The sequence below is a fragment of the Notechis scutatus genome, chromosome 3 (assembly GCF_049901735.1).
Source record: "Notechis scutatus isolate UNSWTSFEM ecotype Mainland chromosome 3, rNotScu1.2, whole genome shotgun sequence".
Taxonomy (NCBI): Eukaryota; Metazoa; Chordata; class Lepidosauria; order Squamata; family Elapidae; genus Notechis; species Notechis scutatus.
The window spans coordinates 34,450,313-34,468,954 of NC_142011.1; the positions used below are offsets into that span (position 1 = coordinate 34,450,313).

Genomic DNA, 18,642 nt, shown 5'->3' on the forward strand with positions numbered 1-18,642 from the left:
TCAGACATGTGAACATTGCTTGGATGTATGTAATTCTGGAAGCACCTTGAAGTCACATTGTTGATTAGAACTAGCATGTAAAATTGCACTCAGAAACCTATTGGATCTGAGATGCAGGATCCGAGAGATACATGTAGTGGATTATAGGAACTAGTGCAGTCAACAAGCAGGCTCTTGTGTTTTATATCAACTATAGTGTGCACTGCAGGAGTCTAGCCATACAGCTATATGGACATGAGTCACTGCAACCAAATCCTCTTACTCAAGGAACTGCAATTGGTGGGTAATCTGCCCATCTAGCAGCAGCCAGGAGTCCAAAGGAACCCCCCATGGTACAGGCCTGCTCCCTCAAGGGCAGTGCTGAAGCTCATAAACTGAGCAATTTGGTCTTGCTTGGCTTCAACTTTAGCTTTTAGCCTGTTTCATTCCAACCACCAGATCCAACAGCCTCCAAGCACTGGGACTGAGGTCTGGCAGCAACTTCTGCTGGGTCCAGAGGGGCAATATCATTTATAAAGCTAATGGATTCACATCTTGATTTTTTTAAAGCTGTATTTACACAGCATACCTAACCAGATTAATTACATATGTAAAATTGCATTCACACAATATGCTAAGTTTGCTAAAACCTAACTTTAGTTTTAAATAAAGATTTCTGTGCCTTAATATACTGAACAAACCCACTCTATTAGTTTAGGGTCCAATATATTGTGCCAATACAAAAAATAGGTTAGTTCAATAGTCAATGGTGGTATTGTATAGCCTGCAGCTACTGCTTTAGTATGTCCTCCTTACTTACTCTGCCATATATAAAAAACAAGAGAGTGGGGAGGCTGCTTATGAAAGTAGTTTAGTTTTGTTGAGTACTTTATTTTTTGCAGGGCAAGTACATGTGCATAGGACCAGGTTTCAACACCACCTCAGTCAGGGCCATGTCAAAGCTATTTATTCCTTCCCTTTTCTTGCTGACTGTGTATTGAGTTTCAATTGTCTGAGCTTTAGGCAGACCTTGAAAGGGGAAGCTGCATCCTAATGCCAGAGTCTTTCTTTGATGGTTCTGCAGCAGACACAGGAGAGGTTAACAAGCATAATGAGCTTTTCTTCAGACTTTCCAGGATGCTATTTTTGGCAAACAAAGATAATGTCACAGTTGGTCTTGTTCATCTCTTGTAGCGTATATGTGCCAAATGCTTACCATGACTGCCATTTTTAAAGACAATCTAACCTTCACTAAGCTGTGTGGCAAGCCTCTGAGTGTAATAGAGATGAGAATGGTCTTCATTAACAAACCCTTCTCACAGGATTATAGTAATGGAAAGAGTTCCATGTTAAACAACATTTCTACTTCAATTTATCATTTAATTCTATTCTGTCACGAGATAATATACACTTGTAACTTCATTTATCTAACTTAAGATTTAGTAAAAAGATAATGTGAACATCTGTGTAATCAAGAACAATCAATAAGAAGTACAGGAATACAAAAGAAACACACCTATAAATATCAGAAACCAGGGATAAACAAATGAACATGCTTGAGAGTTATACAGGTAGTCCTCAACTTACAATGTATAAAGCATTACTGTTCAAGGAAAGTGGAAGCCGGACAAGGCTTTTTTTTTTTTTTTTTTTAAAGGTGCAGTTCAGTAAGTAGGTACTGCTTGAAATTAAGCAAAGGCTTAATTTAGTGATTTTCAAGTTTAGCAACTTTAAGACTTGTGGACTTCCCAGAATGCCCTAGCTAGCCTCCTGATTACCATTGTAATTTTCAACCCTGGATGCAGTGTACCTGTGGTTGGTATATTAGTATGTTTCTTTTTAGTCTGGTCTCTGCCACTTACCTATTCCAGTTTCAATTTATTTCATAGCCAAAATGGGGTTCTTTTGGGAGAAAGTAGGTACCAATACTTTGGCCAGTATTTGTAGTTACTGGACAGGAGTCAAGCCCTGAGGCAGGGTCTGGGGAGTGACCTCTCTCTTCCCCAACCAACACTGATTGGAATCAGCCCTCAGGAAGGATAAGAACCACCATAAAATGGTGCACTCAATTTCTAATCCCTACAGCCAGTCCAGAAGGATATCGTAATCAAGAGCATCAAAAGCCACTGAGAGATCAAGAAGCATAAAAATCAAGGCATGTATTCAATTCCACCACAGATCATCTACAACTAGCTATAGAAGCATGCTGTGCACTTTAACTTCAAGGCATTGGATGCATGGTTACTGATCTTATTACTCATGAATTATCAAGAGTCTTTCCTATATTCAAATTTCTTGGATTTTGAAACAGAAGTAGAAATTATAAATGGGATACCACATGTCAATTTGTTTTTTTAAAAAATGGGGTATTTCCATATATTTGATATCTTTTTTTGCTTACTCCTAAGTAACATATCAGAAGAAATCATATCAAATTGTGAAAATACAGACTTACATATAGCCTATTAAAATTATATGTATTATATGTATTAGTTCCAGCAATAACCACAAATAAAAATTGTATTTACAAATTAATAGGATTCACAAATTCAATAGTTGAGCTGATAAACAAGATAATTTATTTTTTCCAGAATTACTTAACTTATTCCATCAATGAAGCTTTTTATTTGAAACTCAAACCTAATTTACATTTCCATTATTCAAGTAAATTCAGTTATTAAATTTACTATCTGCTACAATCAAATTTTAAAGTTATAGATGCAGACTGTTTCCAACACACGTTTTTAATTACTCATGATTCCATTATTAATCCTGTTTACAATGGACCAGATCCAGACATTGCATACCAAAAGCATATAAATCAATGGGCTTATTAACAATGGAAGGTTAATTCCCATTGATTTCAACAGGATTACACTAATCAGGTATTATTACGTCTGGATCTGAGTTAAATTTTTAGGCTTCAAAACTTGGCACATCTTTAATGAACTGAAGCAACAGTGAACCAAAATAAATGTGAATGTTATCCCCTGGAAATCTTGTTATATCACACTCACTTTTTTTTCTAAAAAGCTTTGCAATCGGGGATCAGCTTTTCTACTAAATCAAAATAAATGCAGTTCTACCATTAGGTCCAGAAATGTTTATGAATATAGATCAGTTCAATATGTTCTGTGATGTTTAGAATGTTTTCTAGAATCTCAAACTCCAAAGGCTTTTGTGATATAATTATAAGCAAAGAATAATGATTTAAGTAGACTTTTTAGTACTTTACAAAAGGAGGGGGAAAACTGTTCCATTTAACAGGTATTATAAAATGATCTCACTCCAAGGTAATGGTTTCAAACTGAAATTACTGCCGCCTCTGAAAAATTTCAATTGAATAAGCACATTTAACTAATGAAATCAGCAAAAATGTACATTTAAGGATTTCATACTTCACAGCAGATACTATCTTACATAAAACAGGAAATGCCTTTCCCATTACGGTAATTTTCTTGCCATCCATGTATTATAATTTCAGTATTAATTAAACAAATAATTCATATTTTCTTTTAAATATATGGCACTAATTAGTTGGCAACATCAGTGTGCACAAATTTTATGCTTTAGGATCTAAGCAACTGATTAAATATTAGCAGATCTTCAAATAGGTTTATCTCATTTGTTTATTCCTACAAATGTAAAAGAAAAACCCATTTATATAAATGTTTTTTAAAGTCGACTGTCCCTTTGTTATGGTTAAAAAACCATCAATAGTTTTTTAAAACTAATAAAAATACAAGTTGCAAATTGTTTATGGATGGGCAATTCCTTGTGCTATGAACAAGTCCCTGTGAAGAATTCCTTTACATTTATATGCTGGATCATGCTTATGATTATACATTTTTCCATTCTCAAAATGAGAAAAATGTTTCCCCCAAACAAGTGGAGAAGAAAAATTAAATATAAATATTTATTGATATTCCCAATTTCAGTTTTGCCATAATTGATTTGAACTTCTGTACGCTTGTTCTTCCAAAGTTTATAAACTTTTTTTTTGTTCTGACATATTAACCTTATTACTATGTCCATAAAATCTGTCTCTGGCAGCTTTCTTTATAAATGCATCTAAATAGTAAAATCTGGTCAGTCAGCTTCTGCTATACAGAAAACAAGTCTAGATTTAAATTTCTATTTTGGGACACAGAGCCAACAGGCAATTTTCAGAGAAATGACACTTGCTCAGCTGCTTATCAGTAAAGGTTCATCAAGTGATAAATTTTAACTTCAGGATAAGAAAGAAATGTAACTATCCAGAGGTCATAAAGTGCAAGCCACAGACTATTTTATAATTTGACAGAAAATTAATTTATAAATTGTCAAGTGTATTTAAATTTTGTAATTAAACCAAACAAGATTATTTTATGGATATGAATCCAAACTTAAAAAAATTAGTCTAACAGAAATGCATTAAGATATAGGATATAACACTTAATGGGAATAAAGAAATTAGTCAAAGCTAACCATTGTAAAAGGGGCATCTTTCTGAAAAAAATGTGACCTTCAAAGCATAAAAAGAACACAGTCACTTTTTTTCCCCAGTCTTTTATTGTTAAATTTTCATAAATATCTGAATGGTTTCCTGAACTTCTAAGTAACAAATAACACTTTCTGCAAACTACATACTGCAGTAGAAAATGTCTTGCCATAAAATACTGCCATCGTGTGGCTGTTTAAATAGAAAACATATTTATTTCTGAGTTTACATTTAGGGATTCATGAATTAATGAAAGAACATTAATCTTACAAACATGTTGACTCTTTTGTTGGAGACACCAAGTTCTTCATCACTAGTCCTTCAAGGAATATATAGCCAAGCTAAAGTTCTGCTTTTGAATTATCTGAAGCAGATTTTATATTGGTTTGATATTTTAAGATAGCAGGATACTTTTACACAGTACATTTTTATGACAATACTTATTGTTATCTTTGTGGCCATTTGTTAAATAATCTGACACAAACTTGCCCTATCCCCAAAAAAGTTGGCTCCTATATTCTTTTGAGTTTACATTTAGATTGTTGAAATGCTACAACTCTCCCAATAACAATGGTACCAATTTCTTCAAGCAAGATTTTCATGAATTTCTGGCTTGTCTGGATAGTAAATTTTCAGGTGCACAGAATTTCTCTGTCACATTCTAACAGAATTAGTATTGTGTGCTTCTCCTTCTGCACCTTGTTACTATTATTGTTAAAGCGATTTAAGATTTTGTGATACAAACCTGACGTGGCCTACAAGAGTTGGCATTAGCTGATTCAACTAGTGTTGCCCATTCTACACCAAGATCTCCAAGATAACCAAACCGACTATGTAAGGAAAGCAGCAAATGTAAACAATTGGGTTAGGATTCTAGATTTTATGAAATAGCCTGAGCTACTGGAAACTTGTCTTGTTGGGCATGTGGGTATAATCCTATCTGGAGGAACAACCAACAAGAAAAACTTATTTGATTGAGCAATTGAGCCCAAAATTTCCACTGTTAAGCAAAGCAGTTGTTAAGTGAGTTTTGCCCCACTTAAGACCTTTTTTGTCACAGTTATTAAGTGAATCACTGAAGTTGTTAAGTGAATCACATAATTTTTAAGTGAATCCAGCTTCCCCCAATGAATTTGTTTGTTAGCAGCTGACTGGAAAGGTTACAAATGGTGATCACATGACCCCGGGACAATGAAACATATAAATACATGCCAGGTACCAAGCGCCCAAATTTTGGTCATATGACCATGGAATGCTGCAACAGTCATAAGTGTGAAAAACAGTCATAAGTCACTTCATTCAGTGCCATTCTAACTTCAGTTTCTAAACAAATTGTTGTAATTAGAGGATAACCTGTATTTCTTTTTCTTTATGTCTTTCACCCCCAGTAAACCCTTAACCCTGATACAAAGGCTCAACTTTCTTTACCAAATCAGCACCTTCATCATGAAAGGTGTTCTTTAGCATACCTCCCTGCTTGACTAAGTTACAGAAAAAAGTCAGAGACGCCTTGGTAATCCCCCTCTCCTCTGTATAAATCCATGATAAAAAAAATTTCCTCTTATGGAATAAAATGGTGAGTGTTTATAATAAGCTGTCTACAGGAGTATGGATAATTACAGTGGAGATCATAGGAGAAAAGCCTGAGAAAGGGGGATGATGCATCATATCTCAGGTGTCTGTATGCCCAGCATTACAAGTTATATGATTTGGTTTAAAAACAAACAAACCCTGATTTTTACCACCTTTTTTCTTCACTATGTGGATGCAGCATCTATCTCTCTTTTCCAACTAAATCTGCTGAAATAAATTCTAGCAGAAGACTGAAACATAAATAGTAGGGCAGCAACAAATATAATCCATGGCCTATACCTAAACAGTGATATTGTGGATTACTGCAACAGGTATAAGTGGAGTACTTCATTTTTTGTTACTTTCCTGTATAAAATAGCATTTTTCTGTGTGTTTGTGTGTTTGTAAGGCTACTTCAAGTTCTTTACCCTGTGCTTCTTTGCCAAGCACAGACACTTTGCTAAATAAATAATTCCCTCAACACTGTCAAACTATTTACTAAGTCTGCATTACTATTAGTCTTCCCATCCTTCCTTTCACCCATCTCCTCCCACTATGACTGTAATTTTGTTGCAGGTATCCTTGAGATTTTTTTAATTGACTGTTTCCTAGTATGATTTGATTGCTTGTTGTATCCTATGACTGTTATTAAGGGTTGAACCTTATGATTATTGATTAATGTATATTTTCTATTATGTACACTGAGTGCATATACACCAAGACAAATTCCTTGTGTGTCCAATCACACTTGGCCAATAAAGAATTCTATAACTATCAAACAACAAAATATAAACATATGAAATTAAGAGGACAAGTAATTATATATACTTTGGCAAACCTAGCTGGGAAAGATGCTATATGCTTACCAGAATAATCTGTAGCTGCTGAAGATAAGGGACTCCCAACTATTGAAAAATTGTGAATTTTTATCTTGTATTTAGTCAACTGAATGTTACTGTCTTGTTTTGTTGCCATGTCCATGGTTATTTCTCGTTCTATATTATGCTTTGCAGTTAAGATTTTGCTATATTTTTCATTCTGCAGTTTGCAAGCTATCACTCCTTGTGCTGGCAGCACAAAACAGGGTTCTTCTGTCTATGCTGCCATCTTGCCTCCTCCACAAGCATCAGTTGCCTCCTTCCTGCCTGGCTGTGCAGATTCCTATAGCAGGTAAGTCTCTGTTCCCCTGCTGCATTTACCAGCTTCATCCTGGGGCTATACCCTCACCCAGCACCTGGATCCTGGGCCAGCAGCAGGAGTAAGATGATGGCGAAGGTAAGCTGGGGTAGGGCTGGAAGTGGTAGGTGGCAGAGTGCTAGGCCAAAAGGGCAGAGATAGAAGATAGGTGGGCAACGCATATTGAAGAAGTCCATGAGAACATGACCATGTTCTATGGTTGTAAATGCAAGCTGGTCACCCAAATTTTGATCATGTGACTACAGGAGTGTTGCAACAGCTGGAACTTTGACAACTGATTGACTACCATTCACTCAGTACTTGGGGTGGGATCACTGCCTGAAAGAGAGGGGGATCCTTTAGAGCAAGACTGTGAAACTTACAGCGTCACTGCGTCATTACATGATGTATCATGACTTTTTCCCTTTGCTAAAGGCATGGATGTTACCAGCGTATGACGCATCTGGCCCGCAGGCCACAAGTTTGCCACCCCTGCTTTAGAAGGATTAAGGAGACATTCCAGCTTGGAGTTGGTTTGGTGGAGGAAACCTCTGAGGTCAAACCCCTTAGACCTATGTCTGCTGTTTTTCAGGGGCATCTGGTGAGATTCTTGCTCTTTATTGATCGGCAATAAAGCATTTATTTAGATCTATTCACGGAATGGTTTTGGTTGCCTGCACCTGACAGCACTGTTACAATTTGTATGAATGGTCATTAAGTGAGGACTACATGTATATGTGATGGTGATGACCGAATCTGCTTTAAAATGAATTGTCATTGCTTGATTTACAGCACAACTACCTGATTTTGGGGGAACTAGTCTATGAAAAGGTAAGCTGTTATTAATATGCTAGTTTGGGATACTTTTTACTATTTTTGCTGTAAGAGGCCACTGTTATCTACCCCTCTGAAATTTATCAAAGCCATTTTCTATTTAGTATACATTATTAAGAACTTAATTCTATGCATATTTATTCAGAAATAAGTTCAACTAAGTGTAATGGAACATATCTCTGCAGGAAGCTTTTATCTTCTCACCCGTTATACTTTGGAGCGGAATGTGTATTCTTCATCGGTGAAATTATACCTGTTTACGCCTCTGTTTTTGTGGTACTTCAATGGATTTTCTCTGAAGTTCATATCAAGATTTACCAACATTTCATTATTTTTAAATAATCTTTTTCTTACTGCAAATGACTGCATTAATTTTTTTCTTGGCAGTATTTACATTGTTCAGATCTCTTCCAACCATGATTAAACTTCGAAGACTCCTAAGAAAAATAAAAACATGTCAATAATGAAAGACTACCCTAAAATACAGATTACTTGCTTCATTTTGAGCTATGTTTGATTTTGCAAAATGTATCAAAATCTAGAGCTTAGTATATTCAGTAATATCTAAAAATACTATATTTTTAGTGTGACTTTATACACATGACTACAATGTACTTTATTATACAAATATAATCTACCTTTTCCAGATACTTAATACAAAAGCAGTGAAAATAATATATATTACATTATTAATTTAATTTTGTTTACACAACTGGCTGCAATTTTTTTCTTTGATCAGAAGGCAAGGAAAGAAAAAAGCAGTACTTGCTTTTCCAGTTATACAAAGTAATATATCATTTGTAAGAAAGCCTTAAGTTAACAAAAATCATTTTAGCATTTATGTCTGGTCTAAATACAGGCAAAACCAAATGGAAAAGACAATGTTATGCAAAATTTATTTTGCTTTGATGCTTGCTTGTACTTTAACTGGTATGTGGAACACAGTAAGTTTGATTGCATAACTATAGTACGTAATTTACTAAATATTTGTATCATTTATTTTATTCCATCTTTATTATTTTTATAAATAACTTCAGGTGGTGAACATACGTAATACTCCTTGCTCCTCTTATTTTCCCCCACAACAAACAATAAACAAGCATAAAGTTTTTCAGCTTCAATAAGGGACTGAAGATGACTCATAACTCATTTAACACTAGTCAGCAAATATAAATAATATTTAAATGATAAAATATTCAATAATTTACGCTATTTAAACTAAGGTAAGCAAAATCATTTAAAACAATATTTTTAAAAAATAAATATACAATTATCTTCTAAACATAATGCTTTGGAATCTGGGCCATAGCCTAAGACTTTCAGCCATGACTTATGAAAGTAGACATATACTGGATCTGGTTTTTATTTATGAACAGATAAGTAACGTAGATATATAGGATATCTATCTTTTTCTTTGATCAAAACTCTCTGGTTAGGATATGACTCCTAAAGAGCCTGCATCTATCGAAGGGGCTATTTAAGATAGTCCACCCCAGACACCTGATGGACATTGATTAGTGTTTGTGAGAAAAAGTAACCAGAGAACAAGATTGCCTCCTAATTTCCAAAGATGAAGTGAAAAATTGCCCAATAAAGATGTCACCACATAAAAAGTGAGAACAATTATCTAGTATTGCAAGCTAAATAGCAGCTATAATATAAAATAGCAGCAAAGTAGGTGAACATCTCTCCACTCCATGTGGAGAGATTCTTGTTTGGTAAACCTGTTCAGAATAGTCAAGTTTCTTTTAGGGAAGGACAGGAAAGATATAGTGCCTGCAGAACAAATCAATGATTTTACAAGCTTTGGCAAGCTCATTTTTGTTCAAGGCTGGGTTTAGCTCTGAGTAATCATGTAAGTAATTGCTGTGACATTTTGCATTTTGACCTAGGATACTTTGGAATTATTCAAACTTAATAGCTCTGAAATATAAACTGTGCTCCTGAGGATTGGGTCTGTGCCCTTGCCTGGTGCTTCTGGCAGAATATGTGTGATTCAATGTAGCTAATGACACTTTAAGGAAGGCAGTGATGTGTGGCTCTTTTTGAAGAAGCCATTTTTAAATCACAAATGTATTGGACAACTTCCATCTGTCTTCAGCCTCCCCATATGAGAACAGTTTCAAAATGCAATAGCCAGGAAGCTAGCAGAGAAACCTATTATTGACAACAGCAACATATTTTAGGAAAGCATTTTCTCAACATACATGCAAAATCTTTTGGGATAACACTAGTATTTAAGATTGAATCTATATTATAATGCATTGTAACTATTGTCTTGCTTGTCAAGAACACATTAAATAAAGACAACATCTAAAAGTACTAGTTGCTTTTCTTAGAATTAAAAGTTAAATGTATTTTTCTTCTAAAAGTATTAACTAAAAACAATGGGCTAATTCCTAGGTAAATGCACACTGTACCACAGCATTACTCCAAATTAAGTCAAATTAAACGTGTGAGTGTGTGTGTTGACAAAATACAAACCTGGGTAAGTTTGGGATCCTTCCTTTTTGAAATCTCGGATCTGTTTCCTGAATATACATCAATTTGCTCAGGCTTGAAGAGAGAGATTTCATGGGAACATTTACACTGCCTTTTAATTTGCCGATTAGGATCCACTACAAATATACTCTCTCTATTGAGATAGTTCTTTGGCATGTGGTTTTCTGAACCAAGACAATTAGACACTTTTGATGTGCTGAGATGTTCTTTAACAGCAGTCTGGCAGCATGAACATTCAGGTTGATAAACAAAATGTTTTGGTATTTGATGACATTCATTAGTTGGTGATGAAATGTGTGTGGTTAAAAGATCAGCCTCTTGTAAATCTGAACCTAGATGAAATTTGACTTTTCTTTCACCTATTTTCACTGTTTCACTTTTTTCCACATCCTCTTTCAAATTCCTTATGGGAAATCCATTTTCAAATAAAGATGCTACTTCAGTAACCTGGTTTCTTGGAGCTTTGTGTTTGCATGGATTGTGCGAAGAACATGTTGGAGAGACATGGTGACAATCACAGCACACTTTCTCTGTGTTGAAGGTTCCTGCAGTAGAATTCCATCTGTTTGAGGCAGACTTATTGGCTTTCCAATTACTATCTGGAGTTGGTCTAGTTTTTCTTCTACCCGACTCTGAAATATTGTTGTTAGGAAACAAACCACTTTGTGACATAGTTCCACAGGAGCACACTGAAAACTTCTTCAGGACCAAACCTCCATCTGCTATCTGATTAATTCCAAAGTTAAGTTTTTCCGTACTTCTATTATTACACACATTTAATTTATTTGGTAGCAGTTGTGTTTTAGAATTTTCACAAGGGGAATGGCAGGTGCTGTATTTTCCATAAGATTCCACAGGACTCCAAAGATCCCTCTTCATTTCCACACAGGGAGCAGATGAATGCTTACATTCATTTGGAAAAATGTGCAATGCTCTAGGACTCCTTCTCTCTGTTTGCAAAGAAGGAACATGTGAATGTTTCATCTCATCTACAAAAGATAATGTTGTAGGAAATGGAACAGAATAATTATTTGAATGTGGATGAAGTGGAACAGTTGAACTCCTTTTGTCAACTGGCATATGTGAAATAAAAGTATCATTTGCCTGTATCTTTGAAGTCAGAGAAATATCCTCTTTAAATTGTTCATCTCTGTTCTGTCTGCCAGTCCAGCCTAAAAAATAATTCAGTATGTTTTGCATCTTCAAATGATTTTTTTTTCTAATTGGAGAAATATAGTGAAGCCTTTCAAAACTGTTTTTAGGACTTAGCAAATAACAAGAGGAAAATCTATGAATGACTTTGCCAACTCGAGTTTGTTTGTGAGAACTTCTGTGAAGAGTTAAAAAATTTTCAGAATTTTTGTCTTCAGAATGCAAATCAACAGTTAAGTCAAGCAATGGGCTGCAATGGCATTTAGATGTCTGATTTAAAGACACATATTGTTCTTTTACTCTATTTTTGTCTATAGGTTCAAAGTCCAATGCTTTAAATGAATGAAATTTGGAGAAGATAGATGGCTTACTTTTATATTTTCGGTCTCTTTGCGATGTTTTCTGTTTGGTAAACACAACTGATTTTACAGGCTTGGACACTTCTAGTTTTCTTTTTTGAAAAGCAGATTTAACTGGATTTTGGGGTGATGACTGAAGAAAAAAGTGAGGTAGCTGATTTGCCTGTGAATATTTGAAGGGTGGGAAACATGAATATGAGGACCAAAGATTTGATGTAGGTAATGCTTGATCAGAATATTCATTGGAAGAACTAGATTCTCGTGGATCTGAGTGAGTTGCTAGAAGATAATTGGCTTCATTGATTAGAATTTGAGAAAGTTCTCCCTGCTTTTTAAAATGTATGGCCTGTTTTTGTGGCACTATAATAAGATGCAACTTCTTAAACAGTGGGTTATGTTCAGAGTCTTTAAACTGAAAAGCTAAAGCATGCCTCTGGGAATCTTCATCCTCACTCACATCTGAAAGTTCAGAAATAGAGTCTTCTGAACTGGAAGGTGAGCAGATTTGCTCAGTAATTTGGTTGTTAATTTGATAAGAATATTCTGAGGAGTATTCTGAATGGCTACTTACTAAATGACTTTCAAAACTAAGGAAGTTTTTAGGTTTCTTCAGGTCTTTATTTATCTCAGTAGATATTGGTGATTGTTTGAAAGATTTATAGCAAATATTGTCCTCTATTTTTATTTCTGTAGAAGAAACTTGCACAGCTTTGTTTTGCTTTTGAGGTAGAGAGTTACCATCTGATGACTGCTTCTGATGGAATTTATCAAAAGCACAAGCTTCTTTCACTGTATAAATGATTTGTCCTTCAGTGGAATTTTTAGTAAGGGTCTGTTGAGGGGTTGCTTTATTTAAACACAAATAGTCTCCATGAGAGGTACTGTATATGAATGGAACTATTTTGCTTGAAAAAGATTTCAGTGACTGGCCATTTGTATTATACTGGTAATTCTTACATTTGAAAAACAATATGGATTCCAATGATAATTCTTCTTGCAATTTGCTAGTGCACTCTACTTTTTCTCCTTGCAGCAAAGGATTCTCTTTGCAGAAACTTGCACTGTTTGCTTGGCTATTTTCCAATATAAGCACTATGCCATGCAATTTCTTTTCCCCTTTTTCTTTTTCAAACAAACTGCATGAATCAAAATCGAAGTAATTTTCAGTGCTAGAGTCAGTCAAATCTAGGAAAAATAAAGGAAAAAAACAGAAACATTTGCTTTCTAATTGTTGATGTTTACAAAATTCAGCATTACAACAAAAATGTAAACTGCCTGTGCTAAAAAAAACCCAATACATTAAGTAACTTAGAAAAAGCAGTGAAAATACCAATGAGTTTCCTTGTTGTCTGGCATCTTTACACTTTGTTCCCAACAGTCAGAATAAAAATCACACTCACCTTCTGTGTCACAATCCGCCAGGATTTTGCTGGACATAGCATCTGAAACAGAAATATAGTATGATATACATTTTATCAGAAATCAAAATAAAATTAAAATGTATCTGACAGGATTTCCATACTAAAATCATATCTCAATATTACAAAGAATTAATTTTTAGAATCCATGGTCCATTTATATTTTTGTTCATTTATTCACATAAATCAATAGATTGGATGTAATGAACTCATACCACTTACCATAAATATCACAATATATAAATTTAGTTATAATGTTCCTAATATGTAAGCAGAATCAGCATTTAAGAATAAAAATATTTTAAGAGATACAAATATTCTATTTATATGTTAATACCATATGTAGGTTTATAACATATAGGAGTACATGGTATTCTTCTAAGTAAATTAAATCAACTAGCGGTACCTGAACACACTTGTAAGTGGATCATAAGCTTCCTAACAGACAGGAAGCAGCAGGTGAAGCTAGGCAGAATCACATCTGATACCTGTACAATCAGCACAGGGCCCCCCCAAGGCTGTGTGCTTTTTCTACTTCTCTCCTCCCGATATACCAATGACTGCATCTCAAACGATCCATCTGTTAAAATACTGAAGTTTGCTGATGACACAACAGTGATTGGTCTCATTCGAGATGATGAATCCGCATACAGACAGGAAGTTATACAATTTGCCTCGTAGTGTAACCGGAACAATCTGGAACTGAACACACTCAAAACCGTAGAAATGATGGTAGACTTTAGAAGAAACCCTCCCATACTACCACCTCTTACAATACTAGACCAACACAGTATCAACAGTAGAGACCTTCACATTTCTAGGTTCTACTATATCACATGACCTAAATTGGACACCTAATATCAAAAAACATCATAAAAAAAGCACAATGAAGAATGTTCTTTCTGTGCCAACTCAGAAAGCTCAAACTGCCCAAGGAGCTGCTGATACAGTTCTACAGAGGAATTATTGAGTCTATCATCTGCACCTTTATAACTGTCTGGACAACAGGACAGACACAGACTTCAGAGGATAATTAGGACTGCAGAAAAAACAATTACTACCACCCTACCTTCAATCGAGGACCTGTATACTGCACGAGTCAAAAAGAGGGCTGTGAAAATATTTAGACCCCTCACATCCCAGACATAAACTGTTTCAACTCTTTTCCTCAAAATGATGCTATAGAGCACTGTACACCAGAACAACTAGACACAAGAACAGTTTTTTTTCCTGAAAGCCATCACTCTGCTAAACAAATAATTCCCTCAACACTGTTCAACTATTACAAAGTTTGCACTACTATTACTGTTAATCTTATCACTCCTTATTACCCATCTCCTCCCACTTGTGACTATATGACTGTAACTTTGTCGCTTGTATCCTTATGATTTGACTGTTTCCTAGTATGATTTGGTTGCTTATTGTACCCTATGACTATTATTAAGTGTTGTACGTTATGATTCTTGACGAATGTATCTTTTATGTATACTGAGAATATTTACACCAAGACAAATTCCTTGTGTGTCCAATCATACTTGGCCAATAAAGTATTCTATCTATCTTCTAACTGTACTATATGATTTATGTTTATTTATACCATAGAGAAGGATTTGGATATATTATCTATATATACTAATCTCTCTAAGAAGCAATAAATTAGAATACATCCTACATTTTCTAAATCATTCTTTCTTGTTCTTTTAACTACTTTTCTAATGCTCCATGTGTAAGTTATGTAAACATATCAGACTATTTTTAAATATTTCCGATTTGATCTCTTTGAGATTTTCATGTCTTCCACAATTATTTTGCATGACAATTACTTCAGTGTCTCTTTTAGAGTACATATCAACATGACTGTCACTCCTGATGATTTCAAGTCCTACCTGTTGCTTTTTCTATTCAGTTGTTATCCTAATATCTTAGCGCAATCATTTACATCTCCTTGTCTTGCTGTTCTCTGAAATTCAGTGTTTATTCAACAAATTTTCCTTTGCCTCTGTTGTCTTTTGCTTTTTGCCCTTCTTCAGACGTTTTTAGGATATCAGTGAGCATCCCTTTTCCCTCTTTTGCTTTTTGCATTTTGGGAACATTGGGAACATTAATGTGACAAAATTCAGTCTGGTGTATTTTAGGTATTCTATTTATCAAATCTAATATAATCCAATTTATTTAATCTGTAATTTTCATTGCATAACTATATAAAATGCTGCTGTTGTATCTTATTGGTTTCATGACTTTGTTTTCTTTAATTAAGCCATAATTTTGCAAGATGCTTGCGATTCAAGCTGCAGTCAGCACTAAAGCTTTTCCATCTCTATTTGTGGAGCATAGACTATCAAAAATAATATTTTATGTTGCTGAGATTCACTATTAAATGCTATAATCATTTTTTAATTTAGCTTTCAACTGTATAGTTTCAGATACCTAGGCCAAATGTATTAATTATTCAAAATGCTATTTTACATTTCCATTCAGTCCATAATAAATGTGTCATTGTTGGTGCTGTGTAAACACTGCATCACAAGTCATCATAGAATGTTCAGTTTCACTTCCTCTGAATCTCTGGTTGGAGTATAGATTCAAGTAACTGTAATATTGTAATGGATTTGAACTAAGATCAGTCTATCAGTTTTGGGGGTGTATCCAAGCATGAACTTTGGCATCCTTTTAATAATGGATACCCTATTGCCTTAGTCTGCAGAAAAACGGATGCTTCTCTGATGTGATATGATCCATTCCATTCCATTTTAGTTGCTGATTCCCAGAATGTTAATGTTCCTCTTGACATTTCTGCTTTGATCACACCAAGTTTGTCTTATTTCCTGGATTTGACATTCCACATACCAATGGTATACATATATATTAGCAGTACTGCATTTAAGTCCCCTTTTGTCTCTGGCTACAGCAGCAGCTGGATGTTCTTTCAGCTTTAATCCTGCCACATTAAAAGCACTAGTGCTTTTCATACTTGCTGTCTTCTCCCCCAATAGCTTTTTGGATATCTTCCAAACTGGGGATGGGGCGTGTCAAATTTCAGTGTCATGTCAAGTTTATCCTAGCTGAGAGTATCTTTTTTGTTTTCTTGGCAGAATACTGAAGTGGATTGCTATTTCTTTCTTAACTATTTCTCCCTTGGAACCTGGCATGTTTGGAATGTTTACTTAATAATTGCAGATTGGTATTGGTGAACCTAAAATTATGTTGTAATTATATATACACTTCCCTGGGATTAAAGTTCATAGAAGAAATAACATTTACTTTTGAATTGATATGTATAGAATCACACTATTAACTAAATTATTTAAATAATTAAATATTTAAAATAAGCAGGCAAATATATTTTATTGGACCTATTTAAATCAATAAACTAATATGCAAGATTTCATCAACCTAAAGTGATCTAACAAAAGTTGTTACTTTTTGATAGCACTTACTACATCAATTTGAACATTAAAGCCCAAAACAAACTGCACTTGAAATATTGCTATCTAATGGACCAGGTTATTCTCAATTTTCCAGGAACCTACTTCTCTGCATGACTATTGGAAAACAACAGACAAAAGGTTAAAAAAAAGATTGCACTGATCTTAACTCTCTTCACAAACTTTGTTATTTACATTAAGTGAATGCCCTACCTTGTTAAATTGTATTATTGACTCATTCTTCAACTGAAACACAAACATGAAATGTGCTATTATTGATCCGTATATTGCTTATATAGTCTGAAATTATATAGTCTTCTCTTCTACAAATAAAAGATGACAAAGGTAATACTCATTACTGACCATAAAGTTTAATTCGGCTGAATTAAAAATGATTTAAGACTGCCTTGTTGATTGGCTAGTCATAAGACAAGGCCACTGTTATGAAGATATATAAGTAACAGGGAAAAAAGATGCTGTTGTGCCGTGGTTCAATAAAAATGGAAAAATACCGAGTCTCTCAATTCCGTTATTACTACCAATTGTAAGTTAGCAACTCTTTGTATGATGCCTATTTACAAAACGTTCTTGCTCCACAGCCTGTATAATTCAAATTTTACACAGAAGAAACAAGGAGTAGGTATCAATATCAGGCTGACCTTCTCTTGACTAGGTAGGGACATGTCAACTCCTACTTGGATAAGAAGCTGCCAGGGAAACCCAATAGGTGGGAAACTATGGAACTGTTTGTTTTTCAAAGTGTCTGAAACAGTATTAAAAAGAGAACAAGAAGAAAGAGGGGAGGTGAGAAGGAAAAACAAGGATCTTCTAAGTCAGGGGTCTCCAAACCTGGGCAACTTTAAGACTTGTGGACTTCAACTCCCAGAGTTCCTCAGCCAGCTCTGCTGGCTGAGGAACCCTGGGAGTTGAAGTCCACAAGTCTTAAAGTTGCCTGAGGTTGAGACCCCTGTTCTAAGTGACAGCTATTTTCACACATGGATACATTTGTGATATGGATAAATAAGAGGGTTGTACCGATGAATGCTTGGATAGTAAAGCATTGGATAGTAAAAAGAAAGAGCCTGTTCCAGAAAAGGAAGGCTCTCCATTCCGATTTTTGAACTTCACCTCAACCGTTTGGAGGACCCATGAACGCCCCCTTGGAAGGTTTACTCCTGTTCGCCCTCCCTCCTTTCCTCAGTGTCCATCTCGTTCCACGACGGACGCTTCTCCTCTCACCCGCCGGGCGTCCCCTTCGCAGGTCTTAACAGCAGTTCATCCGTGCAGGGTTGTTGTTGTTTTTTCACCCCAAGGCAGCAGACGTGATGTCAAAAACGCTCACAAGTCTGACGCGTGACCTCTACACCCCTCTGTGACCGGACCCCTACATGATGAGGTCACCTTTCCCGACCTACAGCCGTCTTTGCAAGGAAAACAGCAGCTTCCATAGACAGCTTCCCGGTTGTAAAAATGGCCTGTAAAATCTTTTTGCCCATCCCGTTTATTTTGACTTCAGCCCCAGATTCCAGCCCCTCCCTCCTTCCTTGCTGCGGACTGGCCACCATCCACATTCAAATATGGCGCCCGGATCGTGAGGGAAAAAGCGTGAGGGAAAAAATCCCTAACGGAGAAACATGCAACAGGTAAAGAGCAAAGAGGGGAAGGCGCCGGGACCCGCCTCCGTATTTGCATAGGCTCCTCCTTTTTCCTCGGCGTTTGCCTTTTTTTTTTTTTTTTTTTGTGGG

General features: G+C 35.3%; 1 protein-coding gene across 1 annotated transcript; it reads right to left on the reverse strand.

The window, feature by feature from the left end:
• Positions 1-3,928: 3,928 nt before the first annotated feature.
• Positions 3,929-18,529, reverse strand: LOC113422854 (uncharacterized). The gene is made up of 4 exons (XM_026683994.2): positions 18,026-18,529; positions 13,455-13,496; positions 10,526-13,239; positions 3,929-8,478 (listed from the first exon to the last, which is right to left on the reverse strand). Exons 2-4 carry the CDS (start codon positions 13,489-13,491, stop codon positions 8,410-8,412), a joined length of 2,820 nt encoding a protein of 939 aa, XP_026539779.1. The 5' UTR covers positions 13,492-13,496; positions 18,026-18,529; the 3' UTR covers positions 3,929-8,409.
• Between the last annotated feature and the right edge of the window lie 113 nt (positions 18,530-18,642).

Excerpts from the sequence above, each read along its gene's own strand:
- LOC113422854 (XM_026683994.2), bottom strand. The coding sequence starts at position 13,491 with ATGTCCAGCAAAATCCTGGCGGATTGTGACACAGAAG. Across the intron at positions 13,240-13,454 it reads GGCGGATTGTGACACAGAAG|ATTTGACTGACTCTAGCACT; the intron begins GTGAGTGTGATT and ends TATTTTTCCTAG. Across the intron at positions 8,479-10,525 it reads AGGATCCCAAACTTACCCAG|GAGTCTTCGAAGTTTAATCA; the intron begins GTTTGTATTTTG and ends TATTTTTCTTAG.